The sequence below is a fragment of the Diabrotica virgifera genome, chromosome 9, assembly GCF_917563875.1.
Source record: "Diabrotica virgifera virgifera chromosome 9, PGI_DIABVI_V3a".
NCBI classification, from domain to species: domain Eukaryota; kingdom Metazoa; phylum Arthropoda; class Insecta; order Coleoptera; family Chrysomelidae; genus Diabrotica; species Diabrotica virgifera.
In genome coordinates, this window is record NC_065451.1 from 212,224,641 (window position 1) to 212,246,787 (window position 22,147).

General features: G+C 31.6%; 1 protein-coding gene across 2 annotated transcripts in view; it reads right to left on the reverse strand.

Moving 5' to 3' along the window:
- Positions 1-22,147, reverse strand: part of LOC114326096 (hornerin-like) — a 36,423-nt gene that overhangs the window by 12,107 nt on the left and 2,169 nt on the right. For both annotated transcript variants that reach the window (XM_050662423.1, XM_050662422.1), the window contains exons 2-3: positions 21,502-22,123; positions 17,467-18,756 (exon numbers count right to left, since the gene is read on the reverse strand). In XM_050662423.1, the coding sequence (XP_050518380.1) occupies positions 17,467-18,756; positions 21,502-22,123 (1,912 nt within the window). The remainder of the gene's footprint in view (positions 1-17,466; positions 18,757-21,501; positions 22,124-22,147) is intronic.

Consider the following 22,147-nt stretch of genomic DNA (forward strand, 5'->3'; position numbering starts at 1 on the left):
TAAAGATTTGGTTGCAAAAACCCGCATTTTCCGTGGAAAATTTTTGTCATAGTAAATCGGGAAAAACACGTCTCTATGCAAAATTTAATTACGGTGAATTTTTATTTGGGTGTTTTTTGGTGTAAAGTTAAAATCTTTGGAGTTATAGAGCAAAAATTGAAAAAAACACGATTTTCGGGCTCCATTTTGTTTATAAAAAAAGTAGCACACTATCTGCGGACTTTGCATACCTATATTATTAATATATATATATATATATATATATATATATATATATATATATATTAATAATATATATATATATATATATATATATATATATATATATATATATATAAACAAAATTTTGGTATTTTTCGGGTTCTGTCGGTCAGGAATTAAAACAATTCTATTTTTTTGTCACTTAATATTTCGTCAACTGATTGTTGACTTCATCAGAAGTGCACTACAAATTTACAAGAAACAAAGGTATAAGCAACATAAGAAAAATTACATAAAACACTACTTACAATGTGGAATTGTTGACAAATGAACAAAACAAACATTGGTCACACACTCTTACAATTAGACTAACATTTTTGAAATGAAACAAATTAAATATAGATAAAATGATAAAAAATGTACACTAATGACTAGTTTATGTGTATAGATAAAATAAGTATAATTGGTAAATGTTGTATCAATAATCTAATTAAATAGATTGCAGAATATTGCAGTATATATTGCTGAGTTGGTTGGTGTCAGCCTTATAATTAACTACATTTTTTGTTTTTGTGATGTAACACATTTCGAGAAATAGCCTGTTTTTATAGTGTTGTACTGTTTGTAGTATTTCAACATTGGTATAGTCAAACTGATGACCTGTGTTGATGCAGTGATCGACTACAGCGCATGTATTTTTATATTTCTGGCAGTCACTTTTGTGTTGAGTAATACGTTGTTTCAGCCATTGGCTTGTTTGTCCAATATAGCAACCGTCGCAGCCTAAACACGGTAGTTTATAGATCGTATTGGTTGTGTACATAGTTGGTGTATGATCTTTTACACGAGAGAATAAACTTTTGTTATTTATACAGCTGTACTTACCAATTCTGATATTAGAATGTGGTTTAAAGAGAGCCGTAATTTTGTTCGTGAGATTTTCAATAAAGGGTAATCTTCTGTATTTAAAATCTTGTGGAGCATCTCTATCCAATTGTCCATCATAATATTCGGAGTTGTAAATTAGTTGTTTTAATATAGACCTCGGGTAACCGTTGTTGATGAATATGTCAAATAGTTTGCGTTTATTGGTACTTAGGAACTGATCATCACATATATGTAGTATTCTATTTTTCATAGCAAGAACTGTACTATATTTTTGGTTTTTGGGGTGGTTGGATGAAAAATTTAAAAATCTTCCTGATGCAGTAGGTTTTTGATACCAATCTAGGATGACGTGATTGTCTTCTGTACGAATTACTTTTGTGTCCAAGAAGGGTACGCTGTTATTAGTTTCTCTTTCAACAGTGAATTGTATCTTACTATTGAAAGAATTGAAAGTGCTTAAGATGGTGTCGACCTGATTAATTGGTACGGAACAGATGATGTCATCGACATATTTATATAGGAAAGGCAGTGTGAATGGAAGGTTGGCTATGGTGTTTTCTATTAGATAATCTAAAACAATAAGTGCCAGTATATTGCTTATCGGACTACCCATAGGAGTTCCAAAGGTTTGACGATAAAATATGTTGTTGAATGAAAAGTAAGTATTTTTAAAAATGAATTTTAACAACGTCAAAAAATTGTCTCTAGTTAGAATTGTGTATGATGTTATTAGTTCCCATTTTAGATCTATAATTGAATATACTAAGTCTTCTGGAATATTAGTGAATAGAGAAATTGCATCTAGGGAAATTAAGACATGATTAGTAGGCAATTTTTTTTTTACCTCTGATCCTATTTACAAATGTGAACGTGTCTTTAACATTAAAATCTGTCATATCTTCAAAGGCATTCTGTAAGATGTTACATAAAAACTTTGATATATTATAAGTAACAGAATTTATTGAGCTAGTTATGGGACGTAGAGGGAAATTTTCTTTATGTACTTTTGGTAGACAGTACAGTTTTGGAAAGGACGAATTGTAGATAGTAAGTTCTTTTGCCTGTTGATCAGTAAGTTGTTTTTCGGATTTTAGTCTTTTTATTATATTGTTGAATGAAGTCTGTATTGATGATGTTGGATCTTTAGGTAGTTGTATATATGTTAAAGGGTCATTAAGAAGTAACTCAGTTTTCCTTATATAGTCATCCTTGTTAAGGGCAACAGTACAACCCCCTTTATCAGACTCCAAAATAAGCAATTCAGGATGAGATTGAAGAAACTTTTGTGTTTTTTTATACATAACATTTAGGTGAGACGGCTGATTGTTTTTTGAATGATGCAAAAAGTTCGTCACTATATTTGTGGCTTTGGCCCTAATAAGATCTCGTGATGTACCTGGAACATCATCAATAATATTTTCCATATCAGCAAGGAAGATATCTAGTCTTAAGTCACTATGTACAGATGGTATCGCAAACTTTGGACCAAGAGAGAGGAAGTCAGAAATATCTTGTGGTATTACTATATTGGATATGTTTTTAAACCATGCGCTATTGTCTTTAAATAGATAGTCATCAGTTGACTGATGTTGACTATCTATTTAAAGACAATAGCGCATGGTTTAAAAACATATCCAATATAGTAATACCACAAGATATTTCTGACTTCCTCTCTCTTGGTCCAAAGTTTGCGATACCATCTGTACATAGTGACTTAAGACTAGATATCTTCCTTGCTGATATGGAAAATATTATTGATGATGTTCCAGGTACATCACGAGATCTTATTAGGGCCAAAGCCACAAATATAGTGACGAACTTTTTGCATCATTCAAAAAACAATCAGCCGTCTCACCTAAATGTTATGTATAAAAAAAACACAAAAGTTTCTTCAATCTCATCCTGAATTGCTTATTTTGGAGTCTGATAAAGGGGGTTGTACTGTTGCCCTTAACAAGGATGACTATATAAGGAAAACTGAGTTACTTCTTAATGACCCTTTAACATATATACAACTACCTAAAGATCCAACATCATCAATACAGACTTCATTCAACAATATAATAAAAAGACTAAAATCCGAAAAACAACTTACTGATCAACAGGCAAAAGAACTTACTATCTACAATTCGTCCTTTCCAAAACTGTACTGTCTACCAAAAGTACATAAAGAAAATTTCCCTCTACGTCCCATAACTAGCTCAATAAATTCTGTTACTTATAATATATCAAAGTTTTTATGTAACATCTTACAGAATGCCTTTGAAGATATGACAGATTTTAATGTTAAAGACACGTTCACATTTGTAAATAGGATCAGAGGTAAAAAAAAAATTGCCTACTAATCATGTCTTAATTTCCCTAGATGCAATTTCTCTATTCACTAATATTCCAGAAGACTTAGTATATTCAATTATAGATCTAAAATGGGAACTAATAACATCATACACAATTCTAACTAGAGACAATTTTTTGACGTTGTTAAAATTCATTTTTAAAAATACTTACTTTTCATTCAACAACATATTTTATCGTCAAACCTTTGGAACTCCTATGGGTAGTCCGATAAGCAATATACTGGCACTTATTGTTTTAGATTATCTAATAGAAAACACCATAGCCAACCTTCCATTCACACTGCCTTTCCTATATAAATATGTCGATGACATCATCTGTTCCGTACCAATTAATCAGGTCGACACCATCTTAAGCACTTTCAATTCTTTCAATAGTAAGATACAATTCACTGTTGAAAGAGAAACTAATAACAGCGTACCCTTCTTGGACACAAAAGTAATTCGTACAGAAGACAATCACGTCATCCTAGATTGGTATCAAAAACCTACTGCATCAGGAAGATTTTTAAATTTTTCATCCAACCACCCCAAAAACCAAAAATATAGTACAGTTCTTGCTATGAAAAATAGAATACTACATATATGTGATGATCAGTTCCTAAGTACCAATAAACGCAAACTATTTGACATATTCATCAACAACGGTTACCCGAGGTCTATATTAAAACAACTAATTTACAACTCCGAATATTATGATGGACAATTGGATAGAGATGCTCCACAAGATTTTAAATACAGAAGATTACCCTTTATTGAAAATCTCACGAACAAAATTACGGCTCTCTTTAAACCACATTCTAATATCAGAATTGGTAAGTACAGCTGTATAAATAACAAAAGTTTATTCTCTCGTGTAAAAGATCATACACCAACTATGTACACAACCAATACGATCTATAAACTACCGTGTTTAGGCTGCGACGGTTGCTATATTGGACAAACAAGCCAATGGCTGAAACAACGTATTACTCAACACAAAAGTGACTGCCAGAAATATAAAAATACATGCGCTGTAGTCGATCACTGCATCAACACAGGTCATCAGTTTGACTATACCAATGTTGAAATACTACAAACAGTACAACACTATAAAAACAGGCTATTTCTCGAAATGTGTTACATCACAAAAACAAAAAATGTAGTTAATTATAAGGCTGACACCAACCAACTCAGCAATATATACTGCAATATTCTGCAATCTATTTAATTAGATTATTGATACAACATTTACCAATTATACTTATTTTATCTATACACATAAACTAGTCATTAGTGTACATTTTTTATCATTTTATCTATATTTAATTTGTTTCATTTCAAAAATGTTAGTCTAATTGTAAGAGTGTGTGACCAATGTTTGTTTTGTTCATTTGTCAACAATTCCACATTGTAAGTAGTGTTTTATGTAATTTTTCTTATGTTGCTTATACCTTTGTTTCTTGTAAATTTGTAGTGCACTTCTGATGAAGTCAACAATCAGTTGACGAAATATTAAGTGACAAAAAAATAGAATTGTTTTAATTCCTGACCGACAGAACCCGAAAAATACCAAAATTTTGTTTAAATAATATACGGTCGATAATAAATCAAATACTTATATATATATATATATAATCACAAGATTCGATTCCAGCAATAAAATTGATGGTAAATAACTTTTCCCAAAAATGGCCTATTTTCCGATAATCTGCCCAGACTAAGAGCCTGTTAGTATCTAGATATAAAATATTCGGCAACATATTTTTGAGAGACTTACACTCTTTACAAAAAATATCATTGGACATAACATGATAACCCACCACTGCTGAACGTAGACCTCCCGTAAAATTCTCCACCTATCTCTGTCTTGAGTCTCTTGGATCCAATTTATGGTGATGCGCTTTATATCATCCATCCATCTACCGTGGTCACCCTCTGCTTTGATATGCGTCATGTGTTGGTCGCCATTTCAGAATACAGGGTGATTGATTAGTGAGGTAAAGCTCAGTAGATCCGCTATAGTAATAGATAGTAATAAAAGTTAATAACAAAAATTTTAGCTAACTGAGCTATATTTTATTTTATATTCGAAATCCTGTTAACTTCTCCATCACAAAAATATAAAGGTTTGTTATGTTATACAGGGTATTTACAAAGTTATAACCTATTTTATATGAAAATCGTAACAAGTTCAACTCCCTGTATAAATAAAAATAAGCAAAATATAGTCGGTTCGCTAAACTCAGACACAACTGGCTAGTGATTTTAGTAAATAATTTTGCCAATTTGGTAAAATTAGCAAAAAAATAATTACTAAATAGTTAATAATTACTAATTGGTTAGCAATTTTGCCAATTTTGACAAAATTGGTCAAAAACAAAAAAATTACCTGCTAAAATAACTAGCCAGTTGTGTCTGAGTTTAGCGAACAGACTATAGCAATGGTTTATTAATGCCATATTTTTTTAAGTATTGTCAAAATTTTTAAGAATTATTGACATTGCTAATTTTCTTTATATCAAATATAGGGTGAGTCAAAACGCAAGTACATTAGTTTCTCTTCTTCTTCTTAACGTGCCCTACCAAGTCCCCTTGACGTTGGCGATTAACGTGGCGAAACTGTCTCTGTCTCGAGCTATTCTAAATAGGTGTTCTGCTTTCTTTATTCCTGTCCAATCCCGGATATTCTTCAACCAAGAGGCCTGCTTTCTACCAATTCCTCTGCGTCCTTCGATTTTACCCATCATAATAAGTTGAAGAATATTATACCAGTCTCCCCTTACTACGTGTCCAAAATAGGCCATCTTTCTATATTTGATGTTATCAAGCAGCTCGTGGGTAGCATTTGCTCTCTTAAGGACTGCCACATTTGTCAGCATAGCCGTCCATGGTATTTTTAGAATACGTCTGTGCAGCCACATTTCAAAGGCCTCCAAACGGTTAATGGTGGATATTTTTAATGTCCATGCTTCGACACCATACAAGAGGACTGACCAAATGTAGCATTTAATCATGCGCTTTCGAAGTTGAAGTTGCAAGGTATCATTACAGAAAAATGACCTCATTTTTAAAAATGTCGTGCGGGCTATCTCGATTCTACATTTTATCTGTTTATCTGGATCTAGTTGTTCAGTAATATGGCAACCAAGATATTTAAAACTGGGTACTCTTTGAATCATATGACCATCAACATATAACCGTGAATCTTAATGGGCCAAACGGCTAAATACCATGTACTTTGTTTTTGAACAGTTTATATTTAGGCCAACCTCTCTTCCCACTCTGTCAATGGCACTTAAAAGGTGTTGTAATCCATTCATATCATCACTTAAAATAACTGTATCGTCTGCATATCTGATTGTATTTATCAGAATTCCATTAACCTTCACACCCCATTCCAAATTATGCAGCGCTTCTTTAAATATTCTATCTGAATACAAATTGAACAACAGTGGGGACAGTATACAACCCTGTCTGACGCCTCTTTGTATTTTGCATATTTCTGTTGATTTTCCATTTATGCAAGCTGTCGCTGTTTGACGCCAGTATAATTTTTCAATGATTCGTACATCTTGACTATCAACTCCTTTATTTAGTTAGATTAGTTTCTCACTAATGTTAAATGCAACACCCTGTATTTTATATCATTATTGAAAAGTAACATTACCGTACTTTAATTTTTATAGAACATTCCTTATGTCCAAATTTATTAGTTTTCGAGATATTTTCATTTTTCAGAGCAAATTATTTTAGGTGTCTAAATTTATCCAACTTTTAAGTAAGCTATGACTGAATTGACAATTGACGATTACTGATTATCGATCCGGTAATCAATGTAACAATGTAGCTAATAGAGAAATAAAAATAATTTATTATAGTCTGGGCTGATTACCGGAGAATAGGCCATTTTTGGGAAAAGTTATTTACCAGCAATTTTATTGCTGGAATCGAATCTTATGATTGTACATATTAATAATATAGATATGCAAAGTCCGCAGATAGTGTGCTACTTTTTTTATAAACAAAATGGCGCCCGAAAATCGTGTTTTTTTTCAATTTTTGCTCTATAACTCCAAAGATTTTAACTTTAGACCAAAAACACCCAAATAGAAATTCACCGCAATTAAATTCTGCATAGAGATGTGTTTTTTCCGATTTACTTCGACGAAAACTTTCCCCGGAAAAAGCGGGTTTTTCCAACAAAATCTTTAATTTTCAACTAAACTTTTAGATAAGTAGTTGTTAATAAATAATTAAATAACTTGGTAACGTAAAAGCTCTTTCCATATACATTACAATTCCAGAAGCCTATGGAAATTGAATGAACAGTTTAGCAACAATTGAAATGTTAATTAAAAATTTACGGTCGCTATAATAACGACAATAATTACGATGCATAAGAGTAACTATAATTTTTTCATAAAAGACACTATACCTATCTAATGAACTTTACAGAATTGAAATTGGACTATTTAAGCGGCCTCAGGAATAATTTTAAATTATAAACAATTTTTTGGTTTATAAACAAATAGAATATCTCGGTAAATATTAAACTAAATTAAATTCTAAAAACGGTATTCGAAAGACAGCGGCAGGACACTTCTTTTAAAAGAAAAAACGTTTAATTATGACGAGTGGTTCCTGAGGTACAACCGGTCAAAATTGACCGGAATTTACGGCAAAGATATAAACAATAGGATCATAATTTTCAAACCGTCACCTTTTTATTTTTGTCCTCTTTCTCCACACCAATTTTCATATCTTTAAAGTCCTCATAACATATATTATTATAATAAAAACTATCGATAATACGTGTGAAAATTGCCAAAAATAGCAAAATTCCAATCAAAAATTAGATTGGAGAAAATGTAACCCTCAAAGTTCAAAATCGGTATACGTTAAAAAAAAATGCATTTTCTCGGCTTCCCATGGAGCAATTTCCTTCATTCTTTTTTTGTTCCCAAGTAACTCGAGTAGAGCCATCGAACTAACGCATTATTAAATGTCAAGCTTGCTTTTGTTTTGTTATAATAAATTAATTTATTTATTATAACACAATATTTTAATTTGTTTAAATAAAAATTGTTTAAATAATTATACAGCTTTCAAATAAAAATATTTATGTTTTTAACTTTAAAAGGTACACTTGTAGTAAGTTTATCTAAAAAAAGCCTACAACTGGAAAAAATATGTAATTTTCTGTTCTTATAAATAAATTAATCTATTATAACAAAACAAAAGCAAGTTTGACATTTAATAATGCGTTAGTTCGATGGCTCTACTCGAGTTACTTGGGAACAAAAAAAGAATGACGGAAATTGCTCCATGGGAAGCCGAGAAAATGCATTTTGTTAACTTATACCGATTTTAAACTTTGAGGGTTACATTTTCTCCAACCTAATTTTTGATTGGAATTTTGCTATTTTTGGCAATTTTCACACGTATTATCGATAGTTTTTATTATAATAATATATGTTATGAGGATTTTAAAGATATGAAAATTGGTGTGGAGAAAGAGGACAAAATAAAAAGGTGATGGTTTGAAAATTATGATCCTATTGTTTATATCTTTGCCGTAAATTCCGGTCAACTTTGACCGGTTGTATCTCAGGAACCACTCGTCATAAATAAACGTTTTTTCTTTTAAAAGAAGTGTCCTGCCGCTGTCTTTCGAATACCGTTTTCACAATTTAATTTAGTTTAATATTTCCCGAGATATTCTATTTGTTTATAAACCAAAAAATTGTTTATAATTTCAAAATATTCCTGGGGCCGCTTAAATAGTCCAATTTCAATTCTGTAAAGTACATTAGATAGGTATAGTATCTTTTTGTGAAAAAATCATAGTTATTCGTATGCATCATAATTATTGTCGTTATTATAGCGACCGTAAATTCTTAATTAACATTTTAATTGTTGCTAAACTGTTCATTCAATTTCCATAGACTTCTAAAATTATAATACATACGGAAAGGGCTTTTACGTTACTAAGTTATTTAATTATTGATTAACAACTACTTATCTTAAAGTTTATTGAAAATTAAAGATTTTGTTGGAAAAACCACTTTTTCCGGGGAAAGTTTTCATCGAACTAAGTCGGAAAAAACACGTCTCTATGCAGAATTTAATTGCGGTGATTTTTTATTGGGGTGTTTTTGGTCTAAAGTTAAAATCTTTGGTGTTATAGAGCAAAAATTGAAAAAAAAACACGATTTTTGGGCGCCATTTTGTTTATAAAAAAAGTAGCACACTATCTGCGGACTTTGCATATCTATATTATTAATACATACAATAATAAGATTCGATTCCAGCAATAAAATTGCTGGTAAATAACTTTTCCTTGTATTTTGCTAATTAGCCCAGAGTATTAGTAATACATTTTATAAAAAAAAACAAAACCACAACATGCAACATTTTTTAAACAATTAAAAACTACTTTTTATGTAAATGTAACAAATAAAGAAAGAAAATTAGTAATAAATTTTACAAAAAAACACACAAACACAAAATACAACATTTTGTGAAGACAATTAAACACTATTTTTGTAGGTAAATGTAACAATGTAACAAATAAAGAACGAAAAATAATTTATCAGTAATACATTTTGCAAAAAAAAACATGTTTGAAAAAATTAGAAGCTACTTTTATTAAAATATTTTTAATATTTAATTGCAGAAGGTGTTCAAAATTACCTCCTAACACATTTATTCACGCGTAAAAACGATCATTGGATAATCTACTTACTCTATGAAGCATTTGGAAATTAACACATCGAAATACACTTTGTATTCTATTTTTTATCTCATCCCTTGTTGTTGGAGGTATTTTATAAACTTCATTATTAACGTAATCTCAAAAAAATCAGTGCAATTTATTGAATTCTGGTGATTTGGGTGGCCACGATACTGGTCCATGGAAAAATGAAAATAACTCGAAAACTAATAAATTTAGACATAATTAATGTTATCTAAAAAATAAAGTACGGTACTGGTACTTTTCAATAGTGATATAAAATACAGGGTGTTCCATTTAAAATTACGAGAAAATAATGTACTTGCGTTTTGACTCACCCTGTATTTGATAAAAAGAAAATTAGCAAAATCAATCATTCTTGAAAATTTTGACAATACGTAAAAAATATGGCATTAATAAACCATTGCTGTTTTGCTTATTTTTATTTATACAGGGAGTTGAACTTGTTACGATTTTCATATAAAATTGATTATAACTATATTTTTGTGATGGAGAAGTTAACTGGATTTCGAATTTAAAATTAAATATAGAGTGTTCCATTTAAAAAAACATAAGTTTGGTCTGCCACTGTATTATCGAACACCCTGTAACATTCTAACTAATTTTGTAATATGAAGCTCAAAAGTGGCTAAAATTTTTGTTATTAACTTTTATTGCTATCTATTACTACACCGGATCTATTGAGCTTTACTCCACTAATCAATCACCCTGTATTTCTGGTCCATCTATAATCCGTCAATCTGGCAACATGTTCTACCCAAGCCCATTTAGCCATGGCTATTCTTTCAACTGTATTCGTGACTCCTGTTCTTCTTCTTTTTTCTATGTTTGATATTTTATCACTGATGGTACATTGATCTTTCCATAGCATGTTGTGTAACTCCTCTTGTTTTATTTATTGTTCCTTTTGTCAGATTTAGGTGTTTCCGCACCATATGTAAGACTGGTAAAACTCATTGGTCAAAAACTTTCCTTTTCAAACGAACTGGAATATTAAACTTTTTCTTGAAACTGTTCTTGTTCTTCTTATAATAGGTCTCTTGGCCTGTTCCTTACCGATTTTGAGCTTGTATTCGTAGCTGTGATGTTGACTGCCAGCTATCTCTCCACCTTTTAAAGGACCTTCCTATTGGTCTCTTGCCTGTTGGCTTCGAATCCCTGGCTATATGGGCTATTCTCTCGCTGTCCATTCTCGTCACATGCTGATTCCACTCTCGTCGTCTCTGTCTTCCAGTCTTCCCCACCGTACTATATCTTGTATGTTACAGAGATCTCTTATTCTGTCATTCGGTATTCTGTCTCTCAGTGTTTTCCCAGTTATTGACCTCAGCGTTCTCATTTCTGATGTTATCAGTATCCTCTTGGTTTCTGCTGTGTCACATCTTGTTTCTATCACTATCACGTACGTCATGATCGGTCTTACACATGATTTGTATATACATACTTTCCCTTCCAGCCTCATATCTTTGTTTCTCCAGATGACATCCCTCAGACATCCTGACACGTAATTGGCTTTATTTGCTTACTTTCGGACGCTCTCTTTAAAATCTCCATAACTACATATTTCGATTCCCAGATAATGGAATCTCGAGACTTGCTCAATTAGTTCGTTGTTAATTACTAATTTGCATCTTATGGGTTCCCTTGACAATACCAGGGATTTTGTCTTGGCTGTTGATATTTTCATGTTGTAGTTCTTCGCCACTGTATTGAAAGTTTGTGCCATTCGCTGTAGGTTATCCTCGTTATTGTAGATTAAGATTGCGTCGTCAGCGTAACAGAGGATTTTTATTTGTTTTTCCGCCATCTTATATCCTTTTCCAGTACCTTTAATGTTTTCTATGATTTTGTCCATGACTAAATTAAAAAGCAATGGGCTCAAGCTATCCCCTTGTCTGATTCCCGAGTTGATTTCTACTTCCAATGTTAGTTCATTCTCGACCTTTATTCTGGTTTTGTTCTTCGTATTAATGTCTTTAATTATTCTTATCATCTTGTTGGGCTGATTTTTCTCCTTTAGCAATCTTAGCACACCTTCCAATCTTACACAATCGAAGGCCTTAGTTAGATCTATAAACCACATACATGCAGGTTTATTATATTCCAGTGCTTTCTCAGCAATTTGCCTGGCTATGAATATGGCGTCTATTGTAGACCTATTTTTCCGAAAACCTTGTTGTTCCTCACTAATTGTGTATTCTTCATTTACATATTTTATTGGCAAGTATTTTTGTTAAGAGTTTAAGAGTTGTGCTCAGCAAGGTGATGGTACGGTAGTTGCTAGGGTCTTTGCTGTTTCCCCTCTTGTGTATAGGTATTGTTATACTCGTCCTCCACTGGTCTGGTACACGCTGGCTACATATTATTTCTTGAAAGAGGATCTCTATGTTTTGGTATCCCATCGGGATACCAAAGGAGTTCATTTGGTATCCCATCGGGTCCTGGTGCTTTTCTGTTTTTTAATTTACGTATGTTATTCCTTATTTCTTCTTTTGTGATTTCTAGTTCTGTGTCTATGTTGGATTCGTCTTCATTTCCTGTTTCTTCCTCTTCTTCAGGTACTATAGTATCTTCCTTATATATTTCTTCTATATAGGCGGTCCATCATTCTGCTTCTATTTTATTTAAACTTCTATATTCGTTAATTGGTTTTTTTTTAAAGGCACCGATCCTTCTTTGCATTTCAGTTGTCTGATTGTAATGGTTAGATTGTAGTGAAGACCAAGGAGGACAACAAGGAGCATGCGAAGATTTCAAAAGAGATGGGTAGATGACATAAGAACAATGAAAGGCAAACAGTGGAAAATATTGGTGTCAGATAGAGAAAGATAAAAGTAGTTGGGAGATACATAAATTCGGGAGTTGATGGAAAATGGTGGAAAACGAAGAACAAGAGATCATTATGAGTTAACCAAGTGCATCTTTTGTTGTGATGGATATATTAAACATTTAGTACTCATAAACAACAATTGACTATGTACTATACGTGATTGACAGGTAAAATATAAGGGAGGAATAAATTAAAAAAGAAAAATTAAGCCACATGCTATGGGTAATAACCTATAAAATTGTCTAAATAGGCTATTGATTATGTTCAAAATAAGAGAGCTAAAAGGAACTACAACGTTAATGGGTTTTATTATCTCATATGGTCAACGGACCTCTAAATTTGAAAAACCCGCGGAGTGCTACCATTTAAATGGGTGCGTTTTTGAGAAAGGGGTGAATTAGTCCCTAGGCACAGGGTGAATTAGCGTGAGTTCTATGCACTTTTAGTACAAACACATCTACTAGAAAATTGTTCCAGGTTAAATTTACTATCGGAATATCACATTTTAAAGTCGAAAATATATTTTTTACAAAAATATATTTAAAAGAATAACAAGAAAAAAACACAAAAGAAAGCAATTTTGTTTTTTGCCCCATAACTTTTTTCCACAGGGATATAGGTATAGGCATTGCTTCAGTGAAAAATAACTACCATCCCTCCTCTTTAAAAGTACGTATGGTAGAGGTCTCTAGGATTTATAGTTTCCGAAATAGGATTTTTCAAAGTTCGCCGGTTACAGCATTTTTGGACTATTTTCCCCATTATTTCGCAAACATTGTTCTCTAACTTTTTTCTACGCATTTCTAGGTATATGCAATGTAAACTAAGTAGAAAGAGAAGTCAATTACCTTTAAAATGGTCTACTCTATAAGGTTGTACGATTATTTTTAAGCAAGTTATGCTTTTTCAAGATTTTATACTTTTATGATTTTTGATATTTTTTATGATTATTTTTAGAATTTTTCATTATGACTTTTTTTCTTGTACATTCAGGTATATACATCGTGAAATAAAAAATTACATTTTCTCTACTTTAAAATGGTGTATTGCAAAAAATTCTAGGCCTATTTTTAAACAAGATATCCGTAGGATATCCAAGGGTATCCGTAATTTGAGAAAAATTTTAAAATTTTTTATTTTTTTTCAATTAGAAGCATGTAATGACATATTATAACATAATTTTTAATTCCAAATAACTTTTCTTAATAACACTTTTCGATATTTTGAAATATAAAGCTACTTTACTCTTGAGCGAAATTCATATTTTTTAACATACCTCGTTCACTATTGACAAAATTTTATATCTGATGATTGCATCTTAGGTTTTAGACTATGCAGAGCATTTTATAAAGAATAACCTTTTTTCATAAAGTTAATAATAAAAAATTTTTCCATGTGGTTCCAGCTTAGTAAGACCTACTTCATGTGTATGTGATATTTTGAAAAAGCATACCTTGTTTAAAAATAGCCCTAGAGTTTTTTACAATACACAGTTTTAACGTAAATAAAATAACTTTTCTTTTTTATTGCACAATGTATATACCTAAATATAGAATAAAAAAAGTTAAATGAGAAATTTAAAAATAATCGTAAAATATATCAAAAATCATTAAAACTATACAACTTTGAAAAACCATATATTGCTTAAAAGTAATCACACAGCCTTTTACGATAGACCATTTTAAAGATAGTTGATTTTTCTTTCTATTAAATGTTACATTGCATATACCTAAATCTGCGTAGAAAAAAGTTACAGAACAATGTTTGCGAAGTAACAAGGAAAATGTCCCAAAATCGCTGTGAGTGGCGAAGTTTGAAAAATCATAATTTGAAAACTATAAATCATAGGGACTTATACTAAACGTCACTTTAAAGAAAAAGGATGGAAGTTTTTTTTCTGTAAAGCAATGCCTATACCTATAACCCCATTGAAAAAAGTTTTGGGATAAAAAACAAAATTACTATCTTTCATGTTTTGTTTTTGCTTTTCTTTTGAATATATTTTTCTAAAAAAAATATTTTTGACTTTAAAATGTGATATTTCTATAGAAAATTTAACCTCAAACAATTTTACTGTAGACGTGTTTGCACCAAATGTGCATAGAACTCACCCTAATTCGCCCTGTGCCTAGGGACTAATTCACCCTTTTTTCGGTTTAAAACGCACCCATTTAAATGGTAGCGTTCCGCGGTTCTTTCATACTGAGAGGTCCATTAACTATATAAAACAATAAAACCCCGTTAATGTTGTAGTTCCGATGGATACAGCGATCAAAGTTTTACTTATTTTTTACAGACGTATATAAAAATCAATTTTTATGGTACTTAATACATCGCTGATATCCATTATTTAACTAACGAATGCTAATCTCTAAGTAACATCTCTGTATACTAAGACATACAAGATAATAAGCAAGAAGAATATAGTATAGGCTATTTAGAAAAAGTGAAATAAAAACGGAATCTCATAGATATATACGTTTAATTCTAGATCATTAATATCTACAAAATTTAAATATTCGACGCGAGGTGACCAAAAGATACAAAACAAAATATTTGTTTACAGTCCAGAATAAGTATTACAAAAGGTGATTATACAAGAGACAATTTAAAGAAAAATGGGAAAGTGGCTGGGTTGCCAACATCATAGGGAATTAACACCATCCCAAATATACAATTGCTATATAAAACCATTTAAAAGAGGATTATTAAAGACCTACAAAAACCAAAAGTTCTTCTATGAGTACCATTTTGAGAAAAAAGGTTGGGATCAGAACTAGTGACACATGTCAGCATTCTCGTACTGTCAATTGGTATTAAAACTATTCGGCAATCATCATCATCACGTAGCGCTACAATCCTGGGTGGATCTTCCAATTTGTCGGTCTTCCATTAACCTAGGGTCAAATGGAATGTTAATTTTTTGGAGATCTGCTTGGATGTTATCTCTCCATCATTCTGGGACGTCCGAGTGATCTTTTGCCTGTAGGAATCTCCTTCCGTACCAGTCTTACAAGTCTCGCAAATATTCGGCAATACAGTTAGTAATTATAATCGTTAAACCAAATTACTTTTGAATTTAACAAGAAATTTTGAAAAAAGGGGGTAGCAGCTGTTGGAAGTCCCTCTTACGAAGCTAATAGGGTAATGTAACAGAGTATTCCATGATAGATATCGTAAAGGTACTAACATTCTTTCTAACCTAGAGATTAGCAATCGTTATTACTCCACAAACCATATTAAAGAGATACATACTTTTCATTATGAATCATTATTTAATTGTAACTAAAATAAATAAAACATTAAATAAAAAGGAAAAGATTCCTCTCATTGGCTGTATACCATAATAAAAAACTTACTAATGAAGTAAAAACCTCACGTGTAGGTAGATGGTATATAATTTATTAAAATTTTTTTTCTAAAATGATCCAAAATGGATAAAATCACACAAACGTTTTCGGACCAATCAGTCCATCATCAGGTGGTAGAAACCTAAAATAAGCAAACCACTGCATTAAAAAAACCAAGATGAAATTTTGACTGTCTGAAAGTTAGGAAAATTACAACATGTGGTTACTTACTTTAGATCTAAAGTAGTTGGAACTAGCTACATATTTAGGTCAAAAGACCTTAATATTATAATAATTATGCCATTTCGGCTACAAAAAAGTCGACAATAAGTCGATGTCACAAGAAATTAAAATGCAGCGGTATTACAGAGTGGTCTTCATCTTAGCTTCAAACTGACAGACTGAAATATGACATTAAACGGATATTGACAAGACCTTCTAGGTAGGGAATTTTACGTGTATGTAGTTACATTGTATTTTAGAAATGCAAAAAAAAAATTTACTTAACTGAATGAATTTAATTAGATATTAAATGAATGAGTGAGAATAAACAATTTAAATTAATAGTCACATAAAATTATTTATGATAATTTCATGATGGTGAAAGCGAAAATTTTGCCAACAAGGTAATGACGTCACTTGGTAAAAAAGAAGAACAAAATGAAAAAATAAACTGAAGAAAAATAAAAATAAAAAGAAATTTATTAGATGTTTACAAGATGAAGCCCACTCTGTAATACCGCTGCATTTTAATTTCTTGTGACATCGACTTATTGTCGACTTTTTTGTAGCCGAAATGGCATAACTATTATAATATTAAGGTCTTTTGACCTAAATATGTAGCTAGTTCCAACTACTTTGGATCTAAAGTAAGTAACCACATGTTGTAATTTTCCTAACTTTCAGACAGTCAAAATTTCATCTTGGTTTTTTTAATGCAGTGGTTTGCTTATTTTAAGTTTCTACCACCTGATGATGGACTGATTGGTCCGAAAACGTTTGTGTGATTTTATCCATTTTGGATCATTTTAGAAAAATTTTTTTAATAAATTATATACCATCTACCTACACGTGAGGTTTTTACTTCATTAGTAAAACATTAAATACCTGCGGTATTGGATCCACTATTTCCATTCGTTGTTCCATTACTACCTTCTATAACTACATTATCCTTTTTCTCTACAACTGAATGTACCACCGTTTCTTCACCACCAGTATCTTTTGTACCTTTACTTTTTGTTTCTGTTGTCTTTTCCACTTCTACCACCGTAACATCTTTCGTTGTCTCCGTTTTATCTTTTTCGTTGTGCTTCTTATTTGTGCCTCTGTGTTTTCCTTTGTTTTTCCTATTATCATCAAACCGTTGTCCAATATCAATAGTATCTTCTTCATCCTCATCTTCATCTTCATCTTCATCTAGTACTTCAGTTAGATCATCAACTTTTTGCACATTTTTTGTTTCTTCAGTGTGGACTGTTTCTTTCTCTTTTACCTCTTCTTCTGTTTTATTTTTAGCACTAAAACGGGAGTCTATAGGTGGTTTTTTAGGACCACCTCCGTTATAAATTGGAGTATTTGGAACGTTTGGAAAATATGGTCGATTAAACCAAGGGAAAGGTATTTGCTGATAGAACAATTCTGGGTTTTGCATGTATCTAAAATACAGCATCGGATAGTTCTGTCGCAGGAAACTTAGGTATTCGTCTATATGTTCGTCCATTCCATAAAAACCGTATTCTGGTCTGAACAATAATTGCCAATATCCGCCTCTTTGTGCTCCGTTGCTTCGCAAAAAGTCATAATTGTTACTATTGCTTTGTAGAGATAGGCGATTGAAAAATTCTGGTCCATACAGTCTTTGTAAATATACTAGATATTCTGGAGAATACATCTCTTGTAATATTCTCCATGTATCAGTGCCATACATCGCTTGTAACTCTGCTATATATCTGTTGCTTAAGTCTTGCAGTTCGAATATGTTACCAACACCATTTTGGTTGCGTACCAGATCATATCCATTGATTTTTTCTAAGAATCCTGGTGCATACATTTGTTGCCATGCTCTTCCATAGGCATTATCTTTGCCATACAGGCTGTTGGTTAATACTGGTGCGTGGGTATAGCAGTTAACATTGCATTCAGCATTGCTATCTGTTTGTATAGAACGATCTGGATAATAAGTCTCTGTTTTTGTTACTCTGTAGTTCTTATCAGATCTAGGAGTCTTGTTGAACATGTTGTCAATACTTTTTTGTTCCTCACTTGAGACATATTCGTTAGACATGTGGTTTTCTTCAGTGGACACTGGGAGATTTGGTGAAAAACGATTTGGAAGGTACGGCATCGGTGGTACTGGTAAAAATTCTACGTTCATACCATTATCGTACATGTTTGGTCCTAAAAAATAAAATTTGACGTAAATATATACAGTGTAAGCGTAAAGTATGGAAACATAACGATATCTGTAACACCTCGTATGATATAATAACAAGATATGTGTATTAGAGGGACCAACGATTTAAAATTTTCTAGCAAAAAGACTAATAGACCAGGACTAATCTGTAAAAAAACGTGTATTTTTGGATGTGAGAGGTGGCATTCGGATTTTTTCAGATAAAGTTAGGTGACACCTTCAGTAATAATAATTGACTTATGCTCCTTCTCAAATATGCCGGGAACATTAATAAAAAAATTAAAATATTTAAAAATTTCGAAAAACATCGATTTTTTTCTGCTCTCTTTGCTTATAACTTTAAAACGGTTCGTTTGGAACAAAGTCGTATAGAAATAAAATAAAGATAATTTAAGTTTGTATAACATACGATTGGTAAAAAATGTCTTAAGGTATTACCTTTTCTGCAATATAGCAATAAATACAAAATAAGGGGGCAAAATACGCCTGTTGTTATTCAATGTTTCTTAACCACTTTGGTGTCCTTAGAACCTTAATAATTCGCTTAGAAAATTCTTATAACTTACTTAAATATTCTACCAAATTTCATTAAAATCCACCTAATAGATTTTGCATAATAAATTTGCAATATAAATGTTTTTAAAAAAGTTCAAATATTTTAAAATCTTTCTGAACAAAAAGTAGGCCATTTAGAAGTTATCTAATTTTTTTACATATAAAGAGGTGCTCTACCTATGTAATACACTTTACATAATTGAAATCGGATTATTTAAGGGGCCTCAGTAATGTTTTAAAATTAAAAACAATTTTTTGGTTTATCAACAAATAGCTTTGTTTAATAATAAAAATATTAATTTTTAGCAATGCAAATAATTAAAACCGGTATAATTTGACTTAAACTTTCAAATGCGGTCAGCAGAATTGCTATTTTATTTTTTAATCAAAAGTTATTCTCGTTCAAAAATTGCAATTTTTTGATTTTTTGAATGTCCCACCGCGTTTATCTCGAAAACTATGCATCCTACGAAAAACTTGTAAGAACATTTTTTGCTTAGAATTACCCAAGAAATACAAAAAAATGTTTTATTTTGCGAAAAATCGATGTTATGTAATTCCTGAAGTTCTTTGTTTATAACAATCTTATGGACATCCGGATCAACTGTTACCCAAAAAATTCGTGTTCTACGGGTCAAAATACATAACAAACTTGGGTAAGTCCATCTAAATAAAGGAGCCCGTACCACCCCCTCCTGGACACAGCACTAATTTGTTTATAAGCCAAAAATTGTTTATAACTTTAAAACATTGCTGAGGCTGCTTAAATAATCCGATTTTAATTCTGTAAAGTGCATTAGATAGGTGGAGTGCTTCTTTATATGTAAAAAAATTAACAAATCTTTGCATGTTCTAGTTTTTGTTGTGCAAGATTTTAAAAAATTTCAATTTTTTTAAAAAAGTTTAGATTGCAAAATTATTATGCAAAATCTAGTAAGTCAATTTTAATGAAATTTGGTGGACGATTTTAGCACATTACAAAAACTTTCTAAGCGAATTAGGAAGGTTTCAAGTGTAAATTAAGTGATGGAAAAACATTGAATAAGGACAGGCTTGTTTTGCCCTCTTATTTTATATTTATTGCTATTTTGCAGCAAGGGTGTTAAATTAAGACATTTTTAACCAATCGTATCTGATAGAAAATTTAATTATTTTTGTTTTATTTCTATACCACTGTTAGATTTTCTAACATAAAGCTAATTATCATTTCTACTTATATAAGAATCTTAATAAAATTCGTCGAATCATTGATAATTTCAAACGAACACATCTGCCCTTTGTAGCTTCCAAAATTAACCAATTGCGAGAAAACATTGCTTCTGGAGGGTGGTCTGCAATACAAAGACCCTTGCTTTATAAAAATACTCGAGTTTAAAACACATCCTGTTTCCCAGAGGCTCGGTCGAAATTGAGAACAATCTTTATATCTCTAACTTAACAATATGTAATTTAAACTGTCTCCCATTTCAGATTTATGTTTCTTAAAATCAATACAAAATTAAAGCTTCTGTTTCCTTCTGAAAACGTAAATTAGACACGCTTAGGATTTTGATAAATGAGTTCCCCTTCTTTTCGCTTTTGAACCCGAAGGAAAAAGGAATCCTTATTTTTAGTCGTTTTTAGTCTCTCGTCTCTCAATCATTTATTCGTCAACTACCGAGCTAATCGGTCGAGTCTCTCGCTCAACTCTGAAAGTATTCACGTCTCGTATTTTCCTCTCACAATACACGGTTTTTCACGCGAATCTTCTCTCACTCGTTATTAATCACATGTTTCACTCTTAAATCGCGGTTCACTTTACTGTCAATTGTACATAGCAAATTTATGTACCTATGTTTTTTTGTTGTAGTAAACACAATAATAATTATTTTGTACGATACTTGTAAATATTAGTGTTTGTGTTAAATAAACTTAATAAACTTATCTCACACGTATTTTAATCATTTCAACACCGATTTACACCTTGCTTCGACTCGACAAAGAATATCAGAGTCTAATTATATCAACCACTATAGAAGCTGGTTCCCCTCTTGTGTGAAGGACAGGAGATATTCACCAGGTCCTTTTACCACAGGTGAAGCGTCCTACACAACCACTTTGTTCCAAAATGAATCGTTTTAAAGTTATAAGCAAAGAAAGTAAAAAAAAACCAAATTTTTTGAAGTGGGTCTTACCATAGTTATCATAGTAGATTTCTTGATCTGAATAGGGAACATAATTTAATAATTCTTCTTCCATTCCTATACCGGGAAACTCCAATGGATACGTCATCATACCACCAGGTTGGTAATACCCATTCCATCTATATTTTGCGTCGTTCATTGATGATATCCCCATACCCCCTTCTTGCATCCCTATACCGGAAGAGTCTACTGGATATGTCATCATACCACCAGGTTGGTACCTATTTCTTCCATATTTTCCTTTATTCATTGACGATGTCCTTATATCTCCTTCTGTCACTACATCAGAAGACTCTATCGGAAGACCACCAGAATGATGATACCTATTTCGTCCATATTTACCATTGTTCATTGATGATGTTCCCATACTTTCTTCTTGTTTCACTACATCGGAAGACTCCATCGGAAGACCACCAGTTTGATCATACCTATTTCGCACATATCTTCCGCTATTCATTGACGATGTTTCATCGTGTTCTAATTTTTTTTGACTAAACGAGGATATATATTCTTCCAGTGAGTGTTTTAGATCTCTTAATTCCTGTCTTGACAGATTTGGTGGATCTGGCAAGCAAATAGCCCATGTTGTTGCTATTATAAAAAGCAACCTCGTCTGGAAAGAAGAATTAATATGTTT